The sequence below is a fragment of the Nicotiana tabacum genome, chromosome 23, assembly GCF_000715075.1.
Source record: "Nicotiana tabacum cultivar K326 chromosome 23, ASM71507v2, whole genome shotgun sequence".
Lineage (NCBI taxonomy): Eukaryota > Viridiplantae > Streptophyta > Magnoliopsida > Solanales > Solanaceae > Nicotiana > Nicotiana tabacum.
This window is the reverse complement of record NC_134102.1, coordinates 108,893,672-108,914,418: the sequence shown is the minus strand read 5'-3', so window position 1 is coordinate 108,914,418 and position 20,747 is coordinate 108,893,672. Positions and strand designations below refer to the sequence as shown.

Here is a 20,747-nt window from a genome sequence, read left to right as displayed (position 1 = left end):
ACTCAACTATGGAACCGTATAGAAAGATAGTACTAGCAACCTAAGAACCAGAAAAATAAATGAAAAAAGCAATATTAATAACAAGTAACAATGGCAAGTTACCAGAAAATACATTATACGAGGTTAAATTTGAAAATTGTTATCATCACTACATATAGACAAATAGTTTGCCCCACTATACATTCTGAAAATATGAATGACATGCAATCACATAACAACAGTGGAGAGAGCACAAAACCATACATTCTGAAAAAATGCATTGCCCTTTTGCTTTCATGTGCCTCTTCAACTTACAAATTCAAGCAAGTACATGCATTTTCCATCAGACGTGGCATCCCTTTGTCAAGCCCAGAAATGGGCAAGTACTTGATTTTCTCTCTAGTTTCCCTTTCAGGTCCGATGCGCTACGCCCAGAAAATCTTTAATCAAATTCAATTTCCAAATATCTTTACTTGGAATACAATGATTAGAGGTTATGCTGAGAGTGAAAACCCGTATCCAGCTATTGAAATACACAATAAAATGTGTGTGAATTCTGTTGCACCTGACACACATACATACCCTTTTGTGTTAAAAGCTATTGCGAAGGTGATTGATGTTAGGGAAGGAGAAAAGGTCCATTGCATTACAATTAGAAATGGGTTTGAATCGTTGGTGTTTGTTCAGAATTCTTTGGTTCATTTCTATGGAGCTATTGGTCAAGCTGAGAATGCACATAAGGTGTTTGAGGAAATGTCTGACAAGAATCTTGTGGCATGGAATTCAGTGATTAATGGGTATGCTTTGAATAGTCGACCTAATGAAACGTTGACCCTTTATAGGAGAATGGTTTTTGAAGGTGTTAAGCCTGATGGGTTTACTTTGGTTAGTTTGTTGACTGCTTCTGCTGAGCTTGGTGCTTTGGATTTGGGCAGAAGGGCGCATGTGTTTATGTTGAAGGTGGGATTGGATAAGAATTTACATGCTGCAAATGCCCTTTTGGATCTTTATGCTAAATGTGGGAATGTAAAAGAGGCAGAGCAAGTTTTTGATGAGTTGGAGGAGGATAGTGTAGTTTCTTGGACCTCTTTGATTGTAGGTTTGGCTGTTAACGGGTTTGGTGAGAGAGCACTTGAGCTTTTCAAGGAAATGGAAAGAAAAGGATTTGTTCCTACTGAGATCACATTTGTTGGGGTGTTATATGCCTGTAGCCATTGTGGTTTGGTGGACAAAGGCTTTGCTTACTTTGAAAGGATGCAAAAGGAGTTTGGAATTAAGCCAAAAATTGAACATTATGGCTGCATGGTTGATTTATTAGGAAGGGCTGGTTTAGTGGAAAAGGCGTACAAGTATATTACAGACATGCCATTGCAACCCAATGCGGTGATTTGGCGAACATTACTCGGTGCCTGCTCAATACATGGTCATTTAGCTCTAGCTGAGATGACCAGAAATCACCTTAAGCTGTTAGAACCTAAACATTCTGGAGATTATGTGCTCCTTTCGAACCTTTATGCAGCCGAAAGGCGATGGTCAGATGTGCATAAACTGAGGAGAACTATGCTTAAAGAAGGGGTAAAGAAAGTCCCCGGGCATAGTCTCGTTGAGTTGGGTAATCGTGTGCATGAATTTGTTATGGGAGATAGAACCCATCCTAAAACTGAGGCTATATATACTATGCTTGTGGAAATGACTAGATTGTTGAGATTGGAAGGTTATGTCCCTCATACATCCAATGTGCTTGCTGACATAGAAGAAGAGGAGAAAGAGACTGCTTTGGCGTACCATAGTGAAAAAATTGCAATTGCATTTATGTTGATCAGTACACCGCCTGGGACCTCTATTAGAATTGTGAAGAACTTAAGGGTCTGTGCTGATTGCCACCTTGCCATAAAACTAATATCGAAAGTCTTTGATCGCGAGATAGTTGTTAGAGATCGTAGCCGGTTTCACCATTTCACCAATGGATCTTGCTCTTGTAAAGATTATTGGTAAAACGTAATTGTGGGATTGGAACTGGAACTTTGCAAAAGTTGCTGAAATCAGAACGTGGCCTTTAAAAAATATCAAAATCGATGAAAACTACTGCATTCTGCTCAAGGAAAGGTTACCGAAAACAAGACGCAAATATCTGGTCCGTTGCTTGATGGGCAGTTTGAAAACAATTAATGCAACTCTATGCTTTCTGTGGAAGAAATATTCCTCAACCCCTTCTACAGTCTTGTATGTATCATTTTAAGAGATCATCCTGGGTGTCTATGCAAGTCTTGAGAGGATTAGCTACTTTTGTAATAACAAAAAGCGAGGTACCTGACCCTAAGCAAAAGGGATTCAATCTGATGAGCAAGTCCTTCAGTTTCACCAAAACCCTTTAATAACTTCAGGTGATTGCATTTTCATTTCAGCTGGTAAGATTACATACTCATTATTCCTGCATAATCTGCTATATTTAAGATGTTAATACCCAGTTGACAGCTCATGTTCCACCTTGCTGAAGGTATAAATCAAGTATCTGATAGTTCTTGCAGATTCCTTTCAAAACCTGTTGATACACATTCCACTTCAAGTTGCCAGTTACCTACATGGATCCTCAAATTTTGTGCACAAAATAAAGAAATATCTTTTTAAGTGTCTTTGAGGCCCAACATGCTCCCACAACAGCAAGATGCAAGGTTTGAACACAGACCCCTGAAGCTGAAATATCCAGATCTTTTTTGCTTTGTGGAACAAGTTAAAGCAACTATTGCCCATTGTAGATCAGGAAGTCAATGGTGTGTGATTTTAGAAGAAACTACTTTGACTTGGAAGTAACTAACATGGATCAACTAATTCTGGAGTTGGGCAGATCAAGACGTTTAGGAATCTCTGGAAATGGACCAGCAGTATCCACGTCACAGTCAACTCATACTATAGAGTACTTAATGAGGGTGAATCTAGCTCTGCACAATGGCCATGGAATATGATCTGGAAACTATGGCTCAATACAAAACTTCAGTTGGTTTTTGATGCATGATGCATGTTTGACTAATGGCGGCATAGCTCTAGAAACCAGACAGAGATCATTCACGGGGTGGGCAAAATTTCTTGGTTTTTGTTTTGATGATTTCTGTTTGCTCCTCTTTTCTGTGTTGCAGAGAGAACCAATTACATTGTCCACTTTGAGTTCTCCAAGTAGCATTGCTCCATCATTGATTCCATCAAAACTGCTGATCCTCTTTTCGCTGGCCAACATTCTGCTGAAAGCTCCTATATTCCTATGGTTCTTGAAGCTCAACCCGTCTTCTGGCCAGAATATGCTAGCTTTAGGGATGATGATACACCTGAAATCCCAAAAAAGGTGGAAGGAATTTATTGTGAGGGGACGGATTTCAATTCTTTGATGTGCAACAGGAAACTCGTTGGGGCGATTTATTTCAATCAATTTGGCAGCTAATCCTAGTGTGAACATTTCCATTAATTCTGCCAGGGATAGTTCTAGTCATGGCACACATCTAGCCTCCATTGCTGCTGGAAACTATGCTCAATCTGCTCCGTACTATGGATATGCCAAAGCAACAGCATGAGGAGTTGCTCCACATGCTATGCTGGCTATTTACGAGGTGACCTGGACAGAAGGAAGCTATACCTCGAATTATCTTACTGGTATGGATCAGGCTGTTGCAGATAGTGTTGACAGAATATCCATTTCTCTTAGGTACTGAATTACTCCATGATATGAAAAGATTCTATAGCAATTGCCTCTTTTGGTGCCATGCTGAAGGGGGTCTTAGTTTCTGCTGCAGCGAGACCAATGGTACCATGCATGTCAGTCTTAGGAGCCTGGCCTTGTATTATATGTGCAACTGGCAACTGCACCAGCACAGAATTAGAATATGAGTACTTTCTTCAGTCAGGCGTATCCATGTCCTGTCCTCATGCTACTGGAATTGCTGCCATGCCAAAAGTTGTGCATCCAGATTGGAGTCCATCAGCTATCACCATGAAGGTGTGAACCTACTTAGGCAGCACTTCAAACCCCATCATTGATTTGGACAACAATAGCCCACAACGCCATTAGGCATCGGAGCAGGACATGTTGATCCGAATCGTGCTGTGGATCCAGGATTAGTAATATATAATCCTACTTCTCATGACTGAATCTTCTATGCTCCATGAAACCATTGCAAGATCATCAGTTAGTTACAACTTCTCAAATCCATCTTTTTATCTCATTTACCCATAATTTATTGCCTTATATGAGTATAGCCTAAAGAGGGAAACTTCCCTTGGGTGGTGGTGAAAAAATTCAAAAGGACTGTTACCAATGTTGGGGCTGGTACAGCTATGTATATAACGTAAAGTTGGAAGTGCCCAAGAATTCTACAATATCAGAACAACTTAACGAGCTCGTTATAAAAGGTGCCTGTTATGATAATATAAAAAACCTTGTTCGTCAATGCACACAACTTAAAGTCGATTTAATTGGTGTGCTACACTCTTCTACTACCGTTCTTGCAAGAGTTAACCATAGTTGTCCACCAAATTTCATATGACGATTAAGAAATCAGAATAATCATGTCAGCAAACAATCTAAACAGTCAACACCAAACAACAAATGCTAGAACTAATGTTTAATTGAATAAAAATATGGTAGAATATTATTTAAAAATGAATCGCATCAAGTAAATTAGATAGAACAATGTATGGTCAAACCCAGCTTCTGTCATGGCACATTTTCAGTCAGCTTTTACAAGAAAATCTCAAACAATGAAATTTAACTAATCATGAAACTGAAAGAACCATATGAAAAAAAGAAGAATAGCCAACAAATGATAAATGGAAACCAAAATTTGAGCATCGGTCAACCAAACAGCTGTGATTTTTCTCATCGGCATCATCTCTTCTTGACAGAAATCAATCTAAGGATTCACATATCTACAAATAGAACAAAAGACAATATAAATCATGAATCTTGATTTTGATGAAAACAGCGATGAATACAAACAATTTGAATCACCAATGGCAATAGTTAGCAGAAAAATACTTATTCGCACCCGATGTTTATACCACTTCAATAAGTACAGGACATGTTTTTTTTTTTACATATATTGCTATCACAACCATAGTTAATTAATACACATTCTCATGTCATTTTTATCACTTAACCCGCGCGGATAAGTTTCCTCATAGTTAGCTTCAATAGATCAGTCAATGAAAACTGATTTTTGATCATTTTCTCTTACTAATAGTAAAGAACTAGCCTGTCAAAATAAGAATCAAAATAGGCACAGACAACATGGCGAGAAGAACAAGAAAACCAAATTCAAGTGTTGTTTCAGCGAACACTTATATCTACTTATATGCAAATTACAAGATAGCTAGGAACTATAATTTGTTCCTTAAACTGAATTTAGGAAGAAAATGACAAGGTGTACCTCATCAAGAGTCTTCTAGTTCCCGCGGTTCAACTAGAATATACAGAGGCTTTCCCTTTAGCCTACTTTGCCCCTGAAACGCGGAGAAAAATTAGACGAACAAGAAAAAAAAACTTGCAAATTATGCTGCACAAAACAGATGATTCAGAGCTCAGACTGTATAAAATTCCAACAAAAATGAAGTGATAAAAACACCTATTGGAAATAAATTATATTCGCCACTGAATAAGTATCTCCGTTTCCTAAACATCCTAAATTCCATTACCGAAAAAGAGTAGTAAACTGAGCTTGTCTAGTTAGCATCTCAAGAGTATTAAATTTGAACAGCAGTAGGGCAGATGTAGTATTTATTTATGAGATTTGCAGATGAGATCTAGTTTCTGTAGGCAATAACTATTGCATGCCAAGGAAACCGGTAAGGATATTTATTCTTTTCAATCATAAAAAACTGAAAGAACAAATGCCAACAAAGTATATTTTCAGTAATTTCTTTTTTTTCTTTTTCTGATGACCAAAGGAAATCCGTCTGGAGCCAACTGTTTGAACCAAACGCAGCCTTTGAAACTCAGGGATAATGGGCTCACCCTTCTACCCTTCACTTAAATACCAGAGTTAGTTCGCTTGGTGCACGCTCGAACATGTGACCTAAAACACAAGTCCCTCAACTTTTGACATCTGAGCTAACCCGGGGGGGGCTACTTTTAGTAGTTCTTTTGGACTTCTTTCTATCATTTTTTATGTAACTTGTAGCAAATTTCATGAAAAACACACGAAAGCCTAAAAACAGTTACTTTCCTTCAACAAAAGTTTGCATTGATTAACAAATTGTTTCAAATCTCAAAATATACAAAGCAAAGTCAAAGAGAATGATAAGTAAACACTACCTTGACCTCTGGCACTCCGATAACGCAACCACACTCAACCACTTCAGCCCCCATCCGTTCTACATTGTAGTAGAGAAAACATCATTAGCTAAGCCCAAGAACGAAGAAACAATCAGAGTCACAAAAGTTACCTAGAAGTTTAATTGCAGCAGAGAGCGTTCCACCCGTAGCTACCAAATCATCAAGTATGACTGCTCTATCCCCTTGCTGTACAGCTCCAACATGCATCTCCAAACAATCTTTCCCATACTCCAGTTCATATGATTCTGCAATTACCTTACCTGTCCAATGTTGTCAATGCTGAGATAAGACTTTCCAAAAATAGTAGTCAAACATTAAAAAGGTTTCCTTTTCAAGACCAGCCTTTAAAGCAATCCTCAATGAAGATAATTTCCATATCTGGACCATACACCAAGATGGAATGGGCAGCATAGAGGTAGAGCCCAGTAGCATGTAAAGATATTATGCATGATATTAAATATACTGTCAGCGACAAAGTAAAAGAAATTTGAACACATCCTATCCTACATGAAATTAGTTTGTTTAATCAACTACTTCTTTTGAAAGGGAGTCTTGACGTAACTGGTAAAGTTCCTGCCATGTGACCAAGAGGTCATGGGTTCGAGGAATGGAAACAACCTCTTGCACAAATGCAAGGTAAGGCTGTGTACGATAGACTCTTGTGGTCCGGCCCTTCCCTGGACCCCCGCATAGCGGGAGCTTAGTGCACCGGGCTACCCTTTTTTAATCAACTACTTGAGTTGATCCATTTCTTATCCTGTTCTCTTTGATAAATCTTCTTATCTGATGAACAAAAGATGAATCACAAGATACTGACTGTGACTTCGATAGTTAAGATGAATCCGAAAGCAAAATTCTAACATTAACATGAAATTATCACAACATTTCCACCAGAAAAAGGAGATGCATTACTGATAATTGAGTGCTCCTCATAATGAAAAGAAGTTCTAATTTCTAAAGATTATTTAGAAAATCAATCTAAAATACCTGGCAATTTTCCTGGCTTGCGTAAAGGAACAAACTTTGCACCAATGGCAAGAGCTACAGATGGACCAAACATGAACCCTCTAGCTTCAATTCCTATAAAGTAATTTGGCCATTAGTGAAAAATGAGGAAAAGAAATTAAAAAGTTTGAAAATTGGTAAGGGTGAAGAACAATTTTTCCTAATATCCTAACATTATGGAAAACACTATCATACTACAATTAAATAATTCTGACCAAATGCACTGTATCACCAAAAAACACAATTAACTGTCTCTCTCATTGAATAAAATATTTTAGAACTCAGGAAAAATCCAAAATTACTTAGTCATGACACTCAAAGATAATTGCATTTTGTCATATAAAAAATTAGGCAGGTGCTTAAATACACTTCAATACAGCTTCCAAATCAATCCAACACAAGTAATTTATGCTTTAAAAAATGTATTCCACACTTAATTTCCTTAAAAAAAGAGTCTTCATTTTAATGTGGAATAATGACTTAATCATCAATGATTAGTAAGAAAGGACCAAAAACAAGAAGAAATAACCTAAATTTTTTTAGTGAAATTAATACAGTGAAAGAAAAAATGTTTCCATTTGCATACACAAGAAAAACCAGATACACATTCTAATAGTTAGAAAGCAAGAGAAGAGATTTACCAGCAACAGCAGAGATGTCCATGTCTTTGTACCTATCAACAAATATGTCCACTGTGTCTTTAAATACCTTATGATTCAACAACAAAGTTGTAATATCCTGAAACATTATTCCTGCAAAAACAAGAAAAAAATAGTATTAAAAAAAAGACATGCATAGCAAAAAATAAGAAGAAAGGTCGGTTAGAAGGTTCAAGAAAGGACCGCACCTAAAGTGTGTGATGTAGCATGATTGCATTAGTGGTTGCTTTCACGGCGATCAAATGTTGAGTATATGGATTCTAGAATCTAGGACATTATAAGTTACCGGATCCTCGGTAGATTACTTACATATATTAATTAGATTTTTTTAAGACAAATACAGGACTTGAGCGGCAGCTAAGAGACAATAGCTAGACTTGTGGATATAAGTAGTGACTTATAGATCATACAAAGAAAATTTTACCGTTGCGTGAAAGCTACTTTCACGTAACAAGAAAAAATGGGAAAGAAAAAGGGGGCAAAATGCAGGTAGAAAAATGAAAACTACCTGGTTTTGGGAAATCAGGAACAACTCTAATGGCTTCAGAAATGCCCTGAAGTCTAGAATCTCCTTTGAGTCCATTTTCAGCTGCAAACATCTTCTTGAATTTTTTTTTTTCTATGTGAGAAATTAAGTGGTCTCTGTTTCTCTCTGTATATAAGAATAGAGCAAGAGGAGAGGAGGAATTCTGTTGTTTCTTTAATAGTCAGGAGAAGCAGTGTACTTTCTCACTCTTCAATGTCTTTTAGGAAGGTTTGGTTTGGTATGCACTTTGTTACTTCCAACAGGAAATAGAGTAGTTGGTTCTTAAATTGCATTTCTTTTCCCTCTCAAAGTAAGATAATAATAAAAGGATCAAATCTTTCTCTCTTTCTATCTTTTGGTGGTGTGCATCAAACACAAGTGGTTTATAAAAAAAAACACAAGGGGTTGTTTGGTTTAAAGATAATAAAATTATAGTGATTTTTAATAATATGGTGGAATTCAATAATCTCTTCACTTAATTATTTAATCCGAGCACTTTGTTTGGTTCAATTAATTAAATTGAGATATATTACCTTCGTTTCAATTTAGATGACATATTTCGCTTACCGAAAATCAAATTACGTTAAATTTGACAAACATTATAAAATATACTTTTTAATCGTATTAACATGAGAAAATTTGCAACTTATAGTACTTTTTGTATAGTTTTTGAATATCTAAATTTTAATTTTAAAATACTGAGCTGAATTAATCTAATTTAGCTTCAAAATTTAGTAAAATTGACTCGATAAGAAAAATGTGTCGTCTAAATTGAAACAAATGGAACACTATGTATAATTCGAAATATATGTTTGATTTGAAACTGAATAAACTTGGATGAAGTTATTCCAAGTAACAATACGATACAGTACAATGGGTAACGACTATCCAAGCAGGATGTAAAGATTATCGTTTGGTTGCCGGGATAACGATACTAATTTCGAGATAGAATATAGAATTATATTTAACTTATTGTTGATAATGAGTATTAGTTAATGATCAGATAAATTTTATATCAACACAGTAGAATTAGTTATCTCATATAGAAAGTGAGATAAACTAATGGGATGGGACAACACATGGGAAAGAATTTAATGTTTATATATCGAAAGGCAAAAAAAAAATTATATGATTAAATTAAATTATAATAGGCAATCTTTACAATAAATATCAACTGATAACCAGGTAAAAATATTAGCTTACTAGTTATAACGGATTAAACGATTAATTTTAGGTTTTTTTTTTTATAATACTACTATATAGAGCTTAAATTTAATGATTATTATAATATTGTTGTTTTCGGCTGGCCAAACCAAAACAGAGGACTCCCGAGACTGACACAAAAAAGCTGGACTAAAGTAGTAAGATACATGGAAAAGAAAGATCAGGTTAAAAAGAAATATGCACAACTTTTTACACAATTATTATATTGCGTATTAATTAATTAATCCTAGAAAGAAATGTCGCTCATTCTCAAGAAACTTCTGACTTCTGAGCATGTTGTAGTTACTAGGACGCGGGTTGACCAGTTTTTCAGAAATTTGTTTAAAGAAATTCATTCGAATTTTTACACATTATTTTATTAGGAAAATGCTAATGCTGTAGTAGTATTTTGTTTTAATAGTGGAGTATGTGTTAAAGTTAAAATACAACAACATATGACTATTAAAGATAAAGTTCAACAATAACAACAAACTCACTATCATCCTAGAAATAGAGTCGAGGAAGAATAATATGAACGCAGATCTTATCTCTACATTGTGAAAATAGAAAAATCGTTTCAGATAAACTCTCGACTCAAAAAAAACAGTGAAGATAAAACAACAAACAATAGCAACAACTTAATAGGATAACGGAAGTGAAATATGTTAAAGTTAAGATGATTTGTATAAATAGTTTTATTATCATGTTATTTTTTATCTTGAAAAGGTTTTTTTTTTTTTTTTTTTTTGCTTTTTGTAAAGCTTTTTCAGAAAACAACATCAAAAAAAATATGTTTAGAAGACATTTCAAAAATATTTCACTTTCAAACATAACAGTCAGATTAATATTTCTCTTCATGCAATATCCTTGACTCTGAATTGTTGACAAAAAGGAGAAACATATGCAGTTTCATCTGTTTAAATTTAAATTAAAACAATGATTTTGAAAAGTTTGAGAAAAAGGAATCTGGAGTGACTGTGTTTAGTGCCCACCAAATTAAAATCTGACTTCTAGATTACTTGCTATTTAATGTGTGCTTTTATTTCTTCCTTAATTTCTCGAAGTATAATTCTCTATTTCGCATCCCTACAACTAAAAAAAATGCTACTAAGAATTTTTGCCTAACAAAATCCACACCGTCCAATGTCATTTTCTAGTTTTCAATCTGCTACTAAAATGAATCTCCGAGTCTAATTTAGCATTATAAGAGTTAACTCACCAAGTAAGAAAGGTCTTAACGATATGAGAACAGAGACGAATCTAGCATTATCAAGCAAGGTTCAACTGAACCTATAACGTTCGACGCAATATATAAATTTATGTATAAAAATCTATTAAAACTATAGCAAATAGTAGTAATTATGAATATATAGTTTTAAAATACAATGGATTTAAAGTTAAAAACCTTAAAAGATTGATATATATAGTTCTATTTTTAATAGGCCATGAACTAGACCAGAATCATTCTCAACGGAGTCCATAAAAAGTGATCCTATTTTTTTATCGGGTCCGGAAAAAATCAAAGATCTCGAGCGAACGATCCGACAAATCAACTCAAAAGATATTGAAGTATCGTTAATCTTTTCATAATCGTTCCAAGCTCAAAGTACTATTAATACAAGAATCCTCTTCGTTACATAATTTCTTCTTCGTATAGATAGATATAGGATTTATGAGACAATTAGATAGAAGTACATTTTGCGCTACAACCTTTCTTCTTTCTTCTTATCTAATTAAAAAAGATATAAAGTTTAAATTCTGAATTTATCTATATTGATTATTTAAAATATAATAATTCACTCTTTTAATTAATAATGTGACACAACTTAATATAATACCCATATACGGTAAGGTTAAACAACTGAAGTGTTAAAATCACATATTCTTCTGATAAATTTCGTCAATTTGTCATATAAACCAAAAGAGAAGGAGAATTCGAATTGGGACGTAGGATACCACAGTGGGTAGGAGTGCAGAATAGCAGGTCTGCATGGGTCTGTGTAGGCTTTTTGTGGGAAACGAGGTAAAGGTTAATTTGGTCTTTTAAGACAAGTTGACGGCTGTAGACAGGCAGAGAATCAAGCAAGATCAGCTTTTCTGGATTCGGGTGTGGTCCCCCAAACTTCACTTTTTACTCTTTTTTACACTTTTTATGTCGTCGCACTTCTTTAATACGTACTGGTAAACAATCTCCATCATCTACGTGTTATGCTTATCTGGATATTACATCCATAATAATTGATTTTTTTTAATTATTTTCACACAAATTAATAAATTTATCTTTTAACATTAGTAATAAAATTCATCATATTAACATTTACTATCTCTTTACATAAATACCACAACACTATTTATTCCAAAGGCAATATAGGAAAAAAATAATTAATTCATTCTTGAAATCTAGAAAAATGAGATACTTTTGACTACAAGAAAAAAATAATATTACTTATTGTGTACCGGAGGGAGTGTGTTACAAAAATGGTTTTCTTTATTTATACCTACTTTTTCAAATTTAAAACTATTCTTTAAAAAAATTTGAACCTCATTTTCAAAAAATTCAATTAAACTAGCGTTTGGCCATAAATTCCCAAATTTGTTTTGAAAAATATGATTTGGGTGAAATTTGATTTGAAGATGAAAATGTGTTTGGACATTAGTTTTCAAAACATATTTTATTTTATAAAAAAAAAAAAAACATGTCTTATACCCACAAGTTCTAAAAACTATCACAAATACCTAACAGTATCTTCATCAATAACATTTATTATATTATCACAAATCATAGTCCTGAACATAAATAAATTTGGTACAAAATTATTATTTTTATAATGAACTACATAATAGACTATCAGATGACCGAGAAGACGAAGCATCATTGTTACAAAATAATAAATTGTGCACTCTTTTATAAAATATAAAAGTTTAGGACAATTTTTAAAAAATAAAATAGTAATATTTTGGGCCAAAACCAGCTCTTGAGTTGGTTTTGGGATTTGGGTTTTGGGTTTTGAGAATTTGCCAAAATATTGATAAAATTTATGAACAAATATGTATTTGCCAAAACAAACCCAAATATATTTTGGCAAAATCTATGGCCAAACAGGTCCTAAGTATATAACCAAACACGGATTTGAAAATATTTTTTGAAAAAGTAAAAAATTCATTCCAAACGGCTCCTAAGGACACGTTTGTCCATATTTTTTCCTTTTATCTTAAACTCATCTTCAAAATATTATTTGGTTATACATTTAACTAAATATTTTAACCTGAGTTTCAAAAAATTTGAAGATGAGTTTCAAGACTGAAAAAGTGAATTTTACCTTTTTTTTAAATAACAAGTATTTTCTTCTCATAAAATTACAATATTCTTTCAACTGAAAATGCATGTTCAAATATTATTTTTTTCAAATTTCACATTTCTTATGTCCAAACGCCTTCTTTAAAGACAAGATTTTACTATTACTGTGGATCTTGAAATGTCACGAACCAAAATCTCACCCGTTGTGATGGCGCCTATCTCAATACTAGGCAAGCCGACAATCTCAATAAAACACCATATCTTTTAAGTTTGAAAACATAATATCTAAATTTAACGGAAGAAAAACTCACAAATACATATATAAACACTCCCAAAACCTGGTGTCACTGAGTACATGAGCATCTAATATGAATACAAGTCTGGAAAATACGGTCCATAATTGTCTGAGACCAAATGCAGTAAATAAGGAGATAGGGAAGGAGGGGCAAGGTCTGCGAAATACTGCAGCTACCTTAGAATCTCCGAAAACTCAACCGTGCGAAAGAATCAACACACGCTATGTCCGGAAACACCTGGATCTGCACACGAAGTGCAGGGTGTAGTATGAATACAACCAACTCAGCAAGTAACAATAATAAATAAGGAACTGAAGATAGTGACGAACTACACAGTTATAGTTTATTTCCAGTAATTCAAGCAAAGAATAGACATGCTTTCAAATCCGGCAATTTAAGTCAAATCAATTTTATACAATTCAAGTTCATGTAATCCGGATATAAAATCTTTCAGAGAATTTCACAACAATGACAGATAGCAACTAAGTACAACAACAAATGAAAAACAAGTATAGCCTCTCAGGGCAACAGTTACTTAACTCGTCATAACAGCTCAACCACTCGGCTCTCATCCCTCAGCACTCACATTCAATGGGTACCCGCGCTCACTGGGGGTGTACACACTCCGGAGGGGCTCCTATAGCCCAAGTGCTATAATCTGCACGGCCAACTCACATGCTGCACGGACAACTCACGTGCCATAGTATCAATATCTCGATCCACACGGCTAACTCACGTGCTGCACGGATAACTCATATGCTATAGTATCAATATCTAGATCCGCACAGCCAACTCACGTGCTGCACGGACAACTCGCGTGCTATAATATCTCGCACGGACAACTCACGTGCTATAATATAATATCTCACAATTAGGCTTTCGGCCTCACTCAGTCAAATATCTCCAGTCTCTCGGGCTCTCAATAATCATGAAATCAACCCAAACAATAATGATATGATGCATCAATAATGAACAATAGAGACTGAAATAAAATAAATAAGTAAATTGTGACTAAGTACAAAACAATAATTAAGCAGATAGTTCAATATGTACACGACCTCTGTGGGTCCCAACAGTACCAACATATAGCCTAAACATGGTTTATAACATAATTTGCGGTCAAATCTCTACAATACAGAGAGAGCATATAGCTAGCAACATGTTATACAACTTTACAGTTTCACGGAATGGACCAAGTCCCAATTTCTACGGTGCATGAACACGCGCCCATCACCTAGCATGTGCGTCACTTCTAGAATACTCACATAATCCAATAATCCGGGGTTTCATACCCTCAGTACCAAATTTAAAACTGTTACTTACCTCAAACCGCGTAATTCTTTATTCCGCTATGCCCTTGCCACGAGAATTGATCTCCGAAAGCCTCGAATCTAGTCACAAATAGTTCGTTTCTGTCAATAAAATTTATTGGAATTAATTCCACAAGAAAATATTAATTTTTCATAAAAATTTAAAAATTAGCTCAAAAATCGCCCGTGGGGCTCACATCTCGGAACCCGACAAAAATTATAAAATATGAACGTCCATTCAACCACGAGTCCAACCATACAGATTTTACACAAATCCGACATCAACTCGACCCTCAAATCTCCAAATTAAATGAAGAGAATTTTCACAATTTTTTAACTTAATTCACCAATTAAACGTTAAAAACAACCATGGATTCGGGTAATTTGACCAATATTGAGTTAAGAACACTTACCTCATTGTTTTCTCTGAAAATCTCCCAAATATCGCCTCAATCCGAGCTCCAAAACGTTAAAAATGGAAAATGGGACGAAGTCCCATTTTCTGAACTTAAACTTTCTGTCCAGACCTCTCTTCTTCGCGAACGCGATAGGTCCCGCGCGTTCGCGAAGCACAACTCGACTGCCCACAAATTTAACCCTTCGCGAATGCGACTGTTGCTTCGCGAACGCGAAGCTTTACAAATCTTACCCTTCGCGAACGCGACCACGGCTTCGCGAACGCGAAGCTTTACCAGCTCAGACCTTCACGAACGCGATCACCACCTCGCGAACGCGTAGAACAAGGACATGGGGTCCCCAATAGCCTCACTCCTTTTCGGGAACGCGACACCACTCACGCGTTCACGATGCACACACAGACCATACCTTCGTGTTCGTGTCCTCCCCTTCGCGAACGCGAAGAACAAAACCTCACACTCAGAAAACACTCTTCGCGAACGCGAGGGCCCACTCGCGAACGCGAAAGAGAAAATCAGAAAAATGCGCAGCAAATATGAGCAATCTCACCAAGGCCAAATGTGATCCGTTAACCCCCCAGAACTTACCCGAGCCCCCTGGAACCTCAATCAAACATACCATCAAGTTCTAAAACACCATACGAACCTAGTCGGACCCTCAAATCACCTCAAACAATGCTAAAACCATGAATTATACCCCAATTCAAACCTAATGAACTTTGAAATTTCAAGTTTCTACAAACGACTCTGAAACCTATCAAATAACGTCCGATTGACCTCAAATTTTGCACACAAGTCATAAATGACATAACTGAGGTATTCTAATTTTCATAATCGGATTCCGACCCGGATATCAAAAAGTCAACCCCCCGATCAAACTTTCCAAAATTTCAACTTTCGGCATTTCAAGCCTAATTCCACCACGTACCTCTAAATAATTTTTCGGACATGCTCCTAAGTCCAAAATTACCATATGGAGCTATTGGAATCATCAAAATTTAAATCCGAGGTTGTTTACACATAAGTCCACATCCTGGCAATTTTTCTATCTTAAAATTTTTAATTATGAAACTAAGTGTCTCATTTCACTCCGAATTCTTTTCGGACCCGAACCAACTAACCCGGTAAGTCATAAAACCTCGTAGAAATTTATTCAAGACTTCAAATAATTGAAAGGTGCGTAAATTATCAAAATGACCGGTCGGGTCGTTACAATCTCCCTCACTTAAACATACGTTCGTCCTCGAACGTGCCAAGAGTCGTTCTTAACCTTCAAATCTCTATTCCACCTTACCACGCGCATACCCGGGGGTGATCTTACATCACCCTATTCTATATAGGCCTGACCACACAACCTAACTGAAAATTATTAATTTAACCTTAGCCTAAAAAACCTTGGAATTCAATTCCCATCCATCAGAAATTTCTTTTCAAGACCCGAATCTTATATTTATACACTATATGAGTCTGAACAAGCTGCATCGAGCTATAACTATAACCACGGATATAATCACCCAGTATATTACACAACTCGCATGCCCGTAGCACTATTCCTAATCACAGTGACTACTCCAAAACCAACCAAGTACTAGTATAAAACCCCGCATTCAACAAAACCCCATTCCAAAACCTTCGTACACTGCCAATGATAAAAGAAACAATCAAAAATTCCTAACCACTCATTAGATCAACTAGCCATGGAGCTCTTTCGCCCCAACCAGAACCATAATCATCTCCTAAGCCGACTTTCAATATTATCTCCAGAATATATCATAATCAAGTCTGTTAGTACTCATTCTAGGTCCAATGACCTTATATTATTAAACACAACTATCCCTCAAACACTCCACATCAATATAACTCAAGCCACAACTGCGCAATCTGTGTACCCAAATATGGCAGATGTCTCAAGGAAGAGAACCGTATTGCAAGTTCAGCAAGCACCACCACCATCGCAATGTTACAACCAACTCCTCAATTTCGTGAAGAGGATAAGTAGGCGCATGTGCACAATTGCAGAGGAAGGAAATTAATGAATCATATAAATTATCATAGAAATAAAATTCCCACACACGGCACGGACAACTCACGTGCCAATAATATGAATCACCCGGTATGGTCATAGGCCTCCAATCCCAACATATCATACAGGAGCAATTAAACAAGTACACGTATATATGATAATGAAATAAGATTCACATGCTTCTGGACTGGTATAAATAGCACGCCATAGTGTAAGCATGTGCAAAGCCTGCTATCACACTTCAAATCGGCAAGTTAACGCGAAAATAGTAACTACCCCATTTATTCAGGGGAATTAGCCTCTTTGTAACCTCAAATGCAGCCTATATAGTTTATCAACAAAGGTACGAACACGAGAAACGTTGTAACTTTACGCTTAACAGTCAACTCTAGGCATATCATAGCCTAAGCATTCTTTCGAGTATGAATACTTGCCCTGATGCTCGAACATTGGCTCAAACCTCACAAATATGCACACTTATAGCGCGTAGCTATCACAAATAATTAACGCAACTAGTGTCTCCACTGAGGTTAAAGAAAATACTCATCTCAAACAGGTCACAACCTGAAACAATATACTTCTGAGAACTCTCAGTCTTTAAATTCATCAAACACATGAATCACCGTAACTGATCCCAACTCCAACACTAGAATGACTAACACATCTTCCATTCACGATCTTCCCATGAGGAATACTTTCATAATTCTTCTGTGCCACATATCAATAATTTGGATATCAACAATTTATCAACCAGGAGAGTACCGCAATACCAGTGAATATCCGTAAATCCAAACACAATACCCCTTTCAACCGCACACCCTTCTTAGGGATTACCGAGCAACTATAACATTTATCTAAATATATAACACTGACCATTATGTCCAGAATTCGTGATCTTCCTTTCAAGAATGAACTTCCACCTTATACATGTAAATCTTAATCCTGCGCCACACACCACATCTATCATGCCATCATGTGTCAAGCACGAGAATCTCATTATCAACTTTGGGTAACCAGCAAATTACATACCCGGTCATTCAGTAACCTTCATCTTGCTTCATTCCAGGTGGAATTCATAATACATAATATGTTCCCTACACCAGTAGAATATATCCGGTTAAACCCATGGCAGAAACTATTAGGAACACTTTGAAATTCATTGCACATAACCAAGCTATCAGAACTCATCCCTCTAACACGACCAAGCCACGCAGGTCACCAAACCCAAGAATATTGCCACCAAAAGTTTTGTAAAGTCTCACAACATCATAATTATCCCATAAATACCACAACTGTAATACTCACTCTGAAAGTACCTTATGTGAAATTTAAAATTATTCCTCATTCCTTTCTTATACTGAAATGTAGAATCCATAGTCATACAAAATTACCGCAAGTGCCGACATCTTCAAATGCAAATAACTGATTATGGTGATATACAAATTCCGAAAAAAAATTCAATTGACACATATACATTTTGAATCCATTATAATCCTTTCGAAAGTCACCCACTATGCTCAAATCTAAATTGCACCGCCCGAACGGGCCGAAAGACACCATCCCCCATTAGCACAACAACCCCCAAAGAAGTAACCATGCCTTAACACCACCAATCAAATTCATACTTTGCGCGCATTACGTTCTTCAAAATAACAATTTAATCATTCCATGATTTTCGTATTTCTATAAAGTGCCATATAACCCGTATTCAGGAATTTCCTTACTCGAGTCATCCTCGATTTCCATCTCTGCAAGTCATAACTACTCCACAAGTATGTCTCCGACCAATTAAAATTTTAACACATAACCATGAAATTAAATTGTCAATAGCAGGCTCCCCCACTTAGCTTTAATCTGTAATTATATAAACTTAGAACCCGCAAGGATTTCTCTTTCTCAATTACCATGATCTCGCACCGTTAACCTACTAAATTTCTCGAAGTCTTTTGTTAAGATTTTCATGAACATTCTGACTCACCAGCTACAGTCACACACCCGACCTCTTACCGGGTAGCAAGTAATATTCCCCGTAGAAGCTTCATCAACATCACACCACCGCTAACTGCTCACAGGAGATAACCCACCTGTGGAATTCCTTACCGACATCTTCCAAAGACGCTGCACTGGGTGCAACGACCACGTAATCAGTAAATTCTCCTAAGTTCATGCTCGCCCACCATTTGTATAAGTCTGCACTTTCCCTATCGACATCAACTGAAAGTTCAACAATACCTTCCGAACTCAAGTCATATTACGCCTGAAACGACAATCAGATCTTCACATCCCTCTTCATTTCAAACAACTCCTTTCTGTCATATTCAATCTTTCTTCGTACAGTAACCATTTCTCCAAATAAAGTCCGTAGGCCAAATTATATTCTACACTTCCTCAAAGCGCGCGACTACCCTACCACAGAATTCATATGCTAATCTGCTACTCTTACTTCGGTTAAATCATCTCCTTTAAGCAACTTCTCAACCTCTACTTTTCCCACTTGACCTTCTAGTACTTCAACCACCGCGAAACACTTCTCGTCATGTCTTCCCTCATACTTTGCTGCCCGACTGTTGCATTAAATCAAAATGCATCTCTGTCGCACCTGAACCCATAAAATGTTACCGACTATAAGCCTCTTCGAAGATTATCTTTCTTGAGCCATCAACATTAGAAATGCCCATTCGCAACCACAATTACAACACAATCACTTACTCTTCTTGAGTCCAAACTCGTTAACAAGACATGAGAATTTAATTTGCCCCACAATTTAATAACGTGAAAGATCTTATAAAACATTCACACTCGAGATTGTATGTCACATCAAAACGAAAATAAAGCACACAATGGTCTTCCTTTACATTTCAAGGAAACACTTCTCGTCACATTCAAATCATCTTAACACATCCTGCAGTTACATCATACTCATCACAAAGCCATTCTACCGCTCATAGAGCCACAAATTCCACTCGTAGGGACATTATCGGACATATGAGTCCAAATGTACAGGTTACAACTGAAGCTACCGAGCCTAAGCTGCAGTCTAAACCTGGCCTGAAGTCCTCCAGACTGGCCCATCACCAAAACACAGAAAACACATCTTGAACCTCGTTCATAGAATCACAAGCCGGCGACACACAACTGATACCAAGTGCTCATATGCGCATACGAAATGCGTGGGAGGAATTCAAAGAGTTATGTTTCAAGTTGAATCAATTCCGCATGATAGAATACAAGAAAGTGAAATTTTTCTAAGGGTTCGGCAACCTCTCGAAGATAAGTACAGACGTCTCCGTACCGATCCGCAAGATTCTACTAAACCTGCTCATGACTCGTGAGACCTATGTTACCTAGAGCTTTGATACCAACTTGTCACGACCCAAAATCTCACTCGCCGTGATGGCGCCTATCTCAATATTAGGCAAGCCGACAATCTCAATAAACTACCATATCTTTTAAGTTTGAAAACATAATATCTAAATTTAACGGAAGAAAAACTCACGAATACATATATAAACACTCCCAAAACCTAGTGTCACTGAGTACATGAGCATATAATATAAATACAAGTCTGGAAAATACGCTCCATAATAGTCTGAGACCAAATGCAGTAAATAAGGAGATAGGGAAGGAGGGGCAAGGTCTGCAAAATACGGCAGCTAACTCAGAATCTCCGAAAAATCAACCGTGCGAAAGAATCAACACCCGCTATGTCCGGG

General features: G+C 36.3%; 2 protein-coding genes across 5 annotated transcripts; one reads left to right on the top strand and one right to left on the bottom strand.

Moving 5' to 3' along the window:
- The first annotated feature begins 128 nt into the window (after positions 1–128).
- LOC107775792 (pentatricopeptide repeat-containing protein At4g21065-like) lies at positions 129–4,173 on the top strand. Of its 4 annotated transcripts, none has more exons than XM_075246295.1 (2): positions 129–2,363; positions 2,508–4,173. In XM_075246295.1, exon 1 carries the CDS (start codon positions 193–195, stop codon positions 1,972–1,974), a length of 1,782 nt encoding a protein of 593 aa, XP_075102396.1. In that variant the 5' UTR covers positions 129–192; the 3' UTR covers positions 1,975–2,363; positions 2,508–4,173. The 4 variants fall into 4 exon arrangements, with proteins under 4 accessions (XP_075102396.1, XP_075102395.1, XP_016451057.1 ...); XM_075246294.1 differs by having other exon boundaries at positions 2,499–4,173; XM_016595571.2 differs by having other exon boundaries at positions 129–2,387.
- A 446-nt stretch (positions 4,174–4,619) lies between these two features.
- On the bottom strand, positions 4,620–8,846 carry LOC107775793 (adenine phosphoribosyltransferase 5-like). Its single transcript, XM_016595573.2, has 7 exons — positions 8,471–8,846; positions 7,945–8,055; positions 7,286–7,378; positions 6,409–6,558; positions 6,278–6,336; positions 5,394–5,466; positions 4,620–4,893 (listed from the first exon to the last, which is right to left on the bottom strand). Exons 1-6 carry the CDS (start codon positions 8,559–8,561, stop codon positions 5,398–5,400), a joined length of 573 nt encoding a protein of 190 aa, XP_016451059.1. The 5' UTR covers positions 8,562–8,846; the 3' UTR covers positions 4,620–4,893; positions 5,394–5,397.
- Between the last annotated feature and the right edge of the window lie 11,901 nt (positions 8,847–20,747).

Coding starts and splice junctions, on each gene's coding strand:
- LOC107775792 (XM_075246295.1), top strand. CDS start 193: ATGAATGACATGCAATCACATAACAACAGTGGAGAGAGCACAAAACCA.
- LOC107775793 (XM_016595573.2), bottom strand. CDS start 8,561: ATGTTTGCAGCTGAAAATGGACTCAAAGGAGATTCTAGACTTCAGGGC. Junction 6,559..7,285: donor CAAGCCAGGAAAATTGCCAG/GTATTTTAGATT, acceptor AACATTGGACAG/GTAAGGTAATTGCAGAATCA. Junction 5,467..6,277: donor TCGGAGTGCCAGAGGTCAAG/GTAGTGTTTACT, acceptor TCCGCGTTTCAG/GGGCAAAGTAGGCTAAAGGG.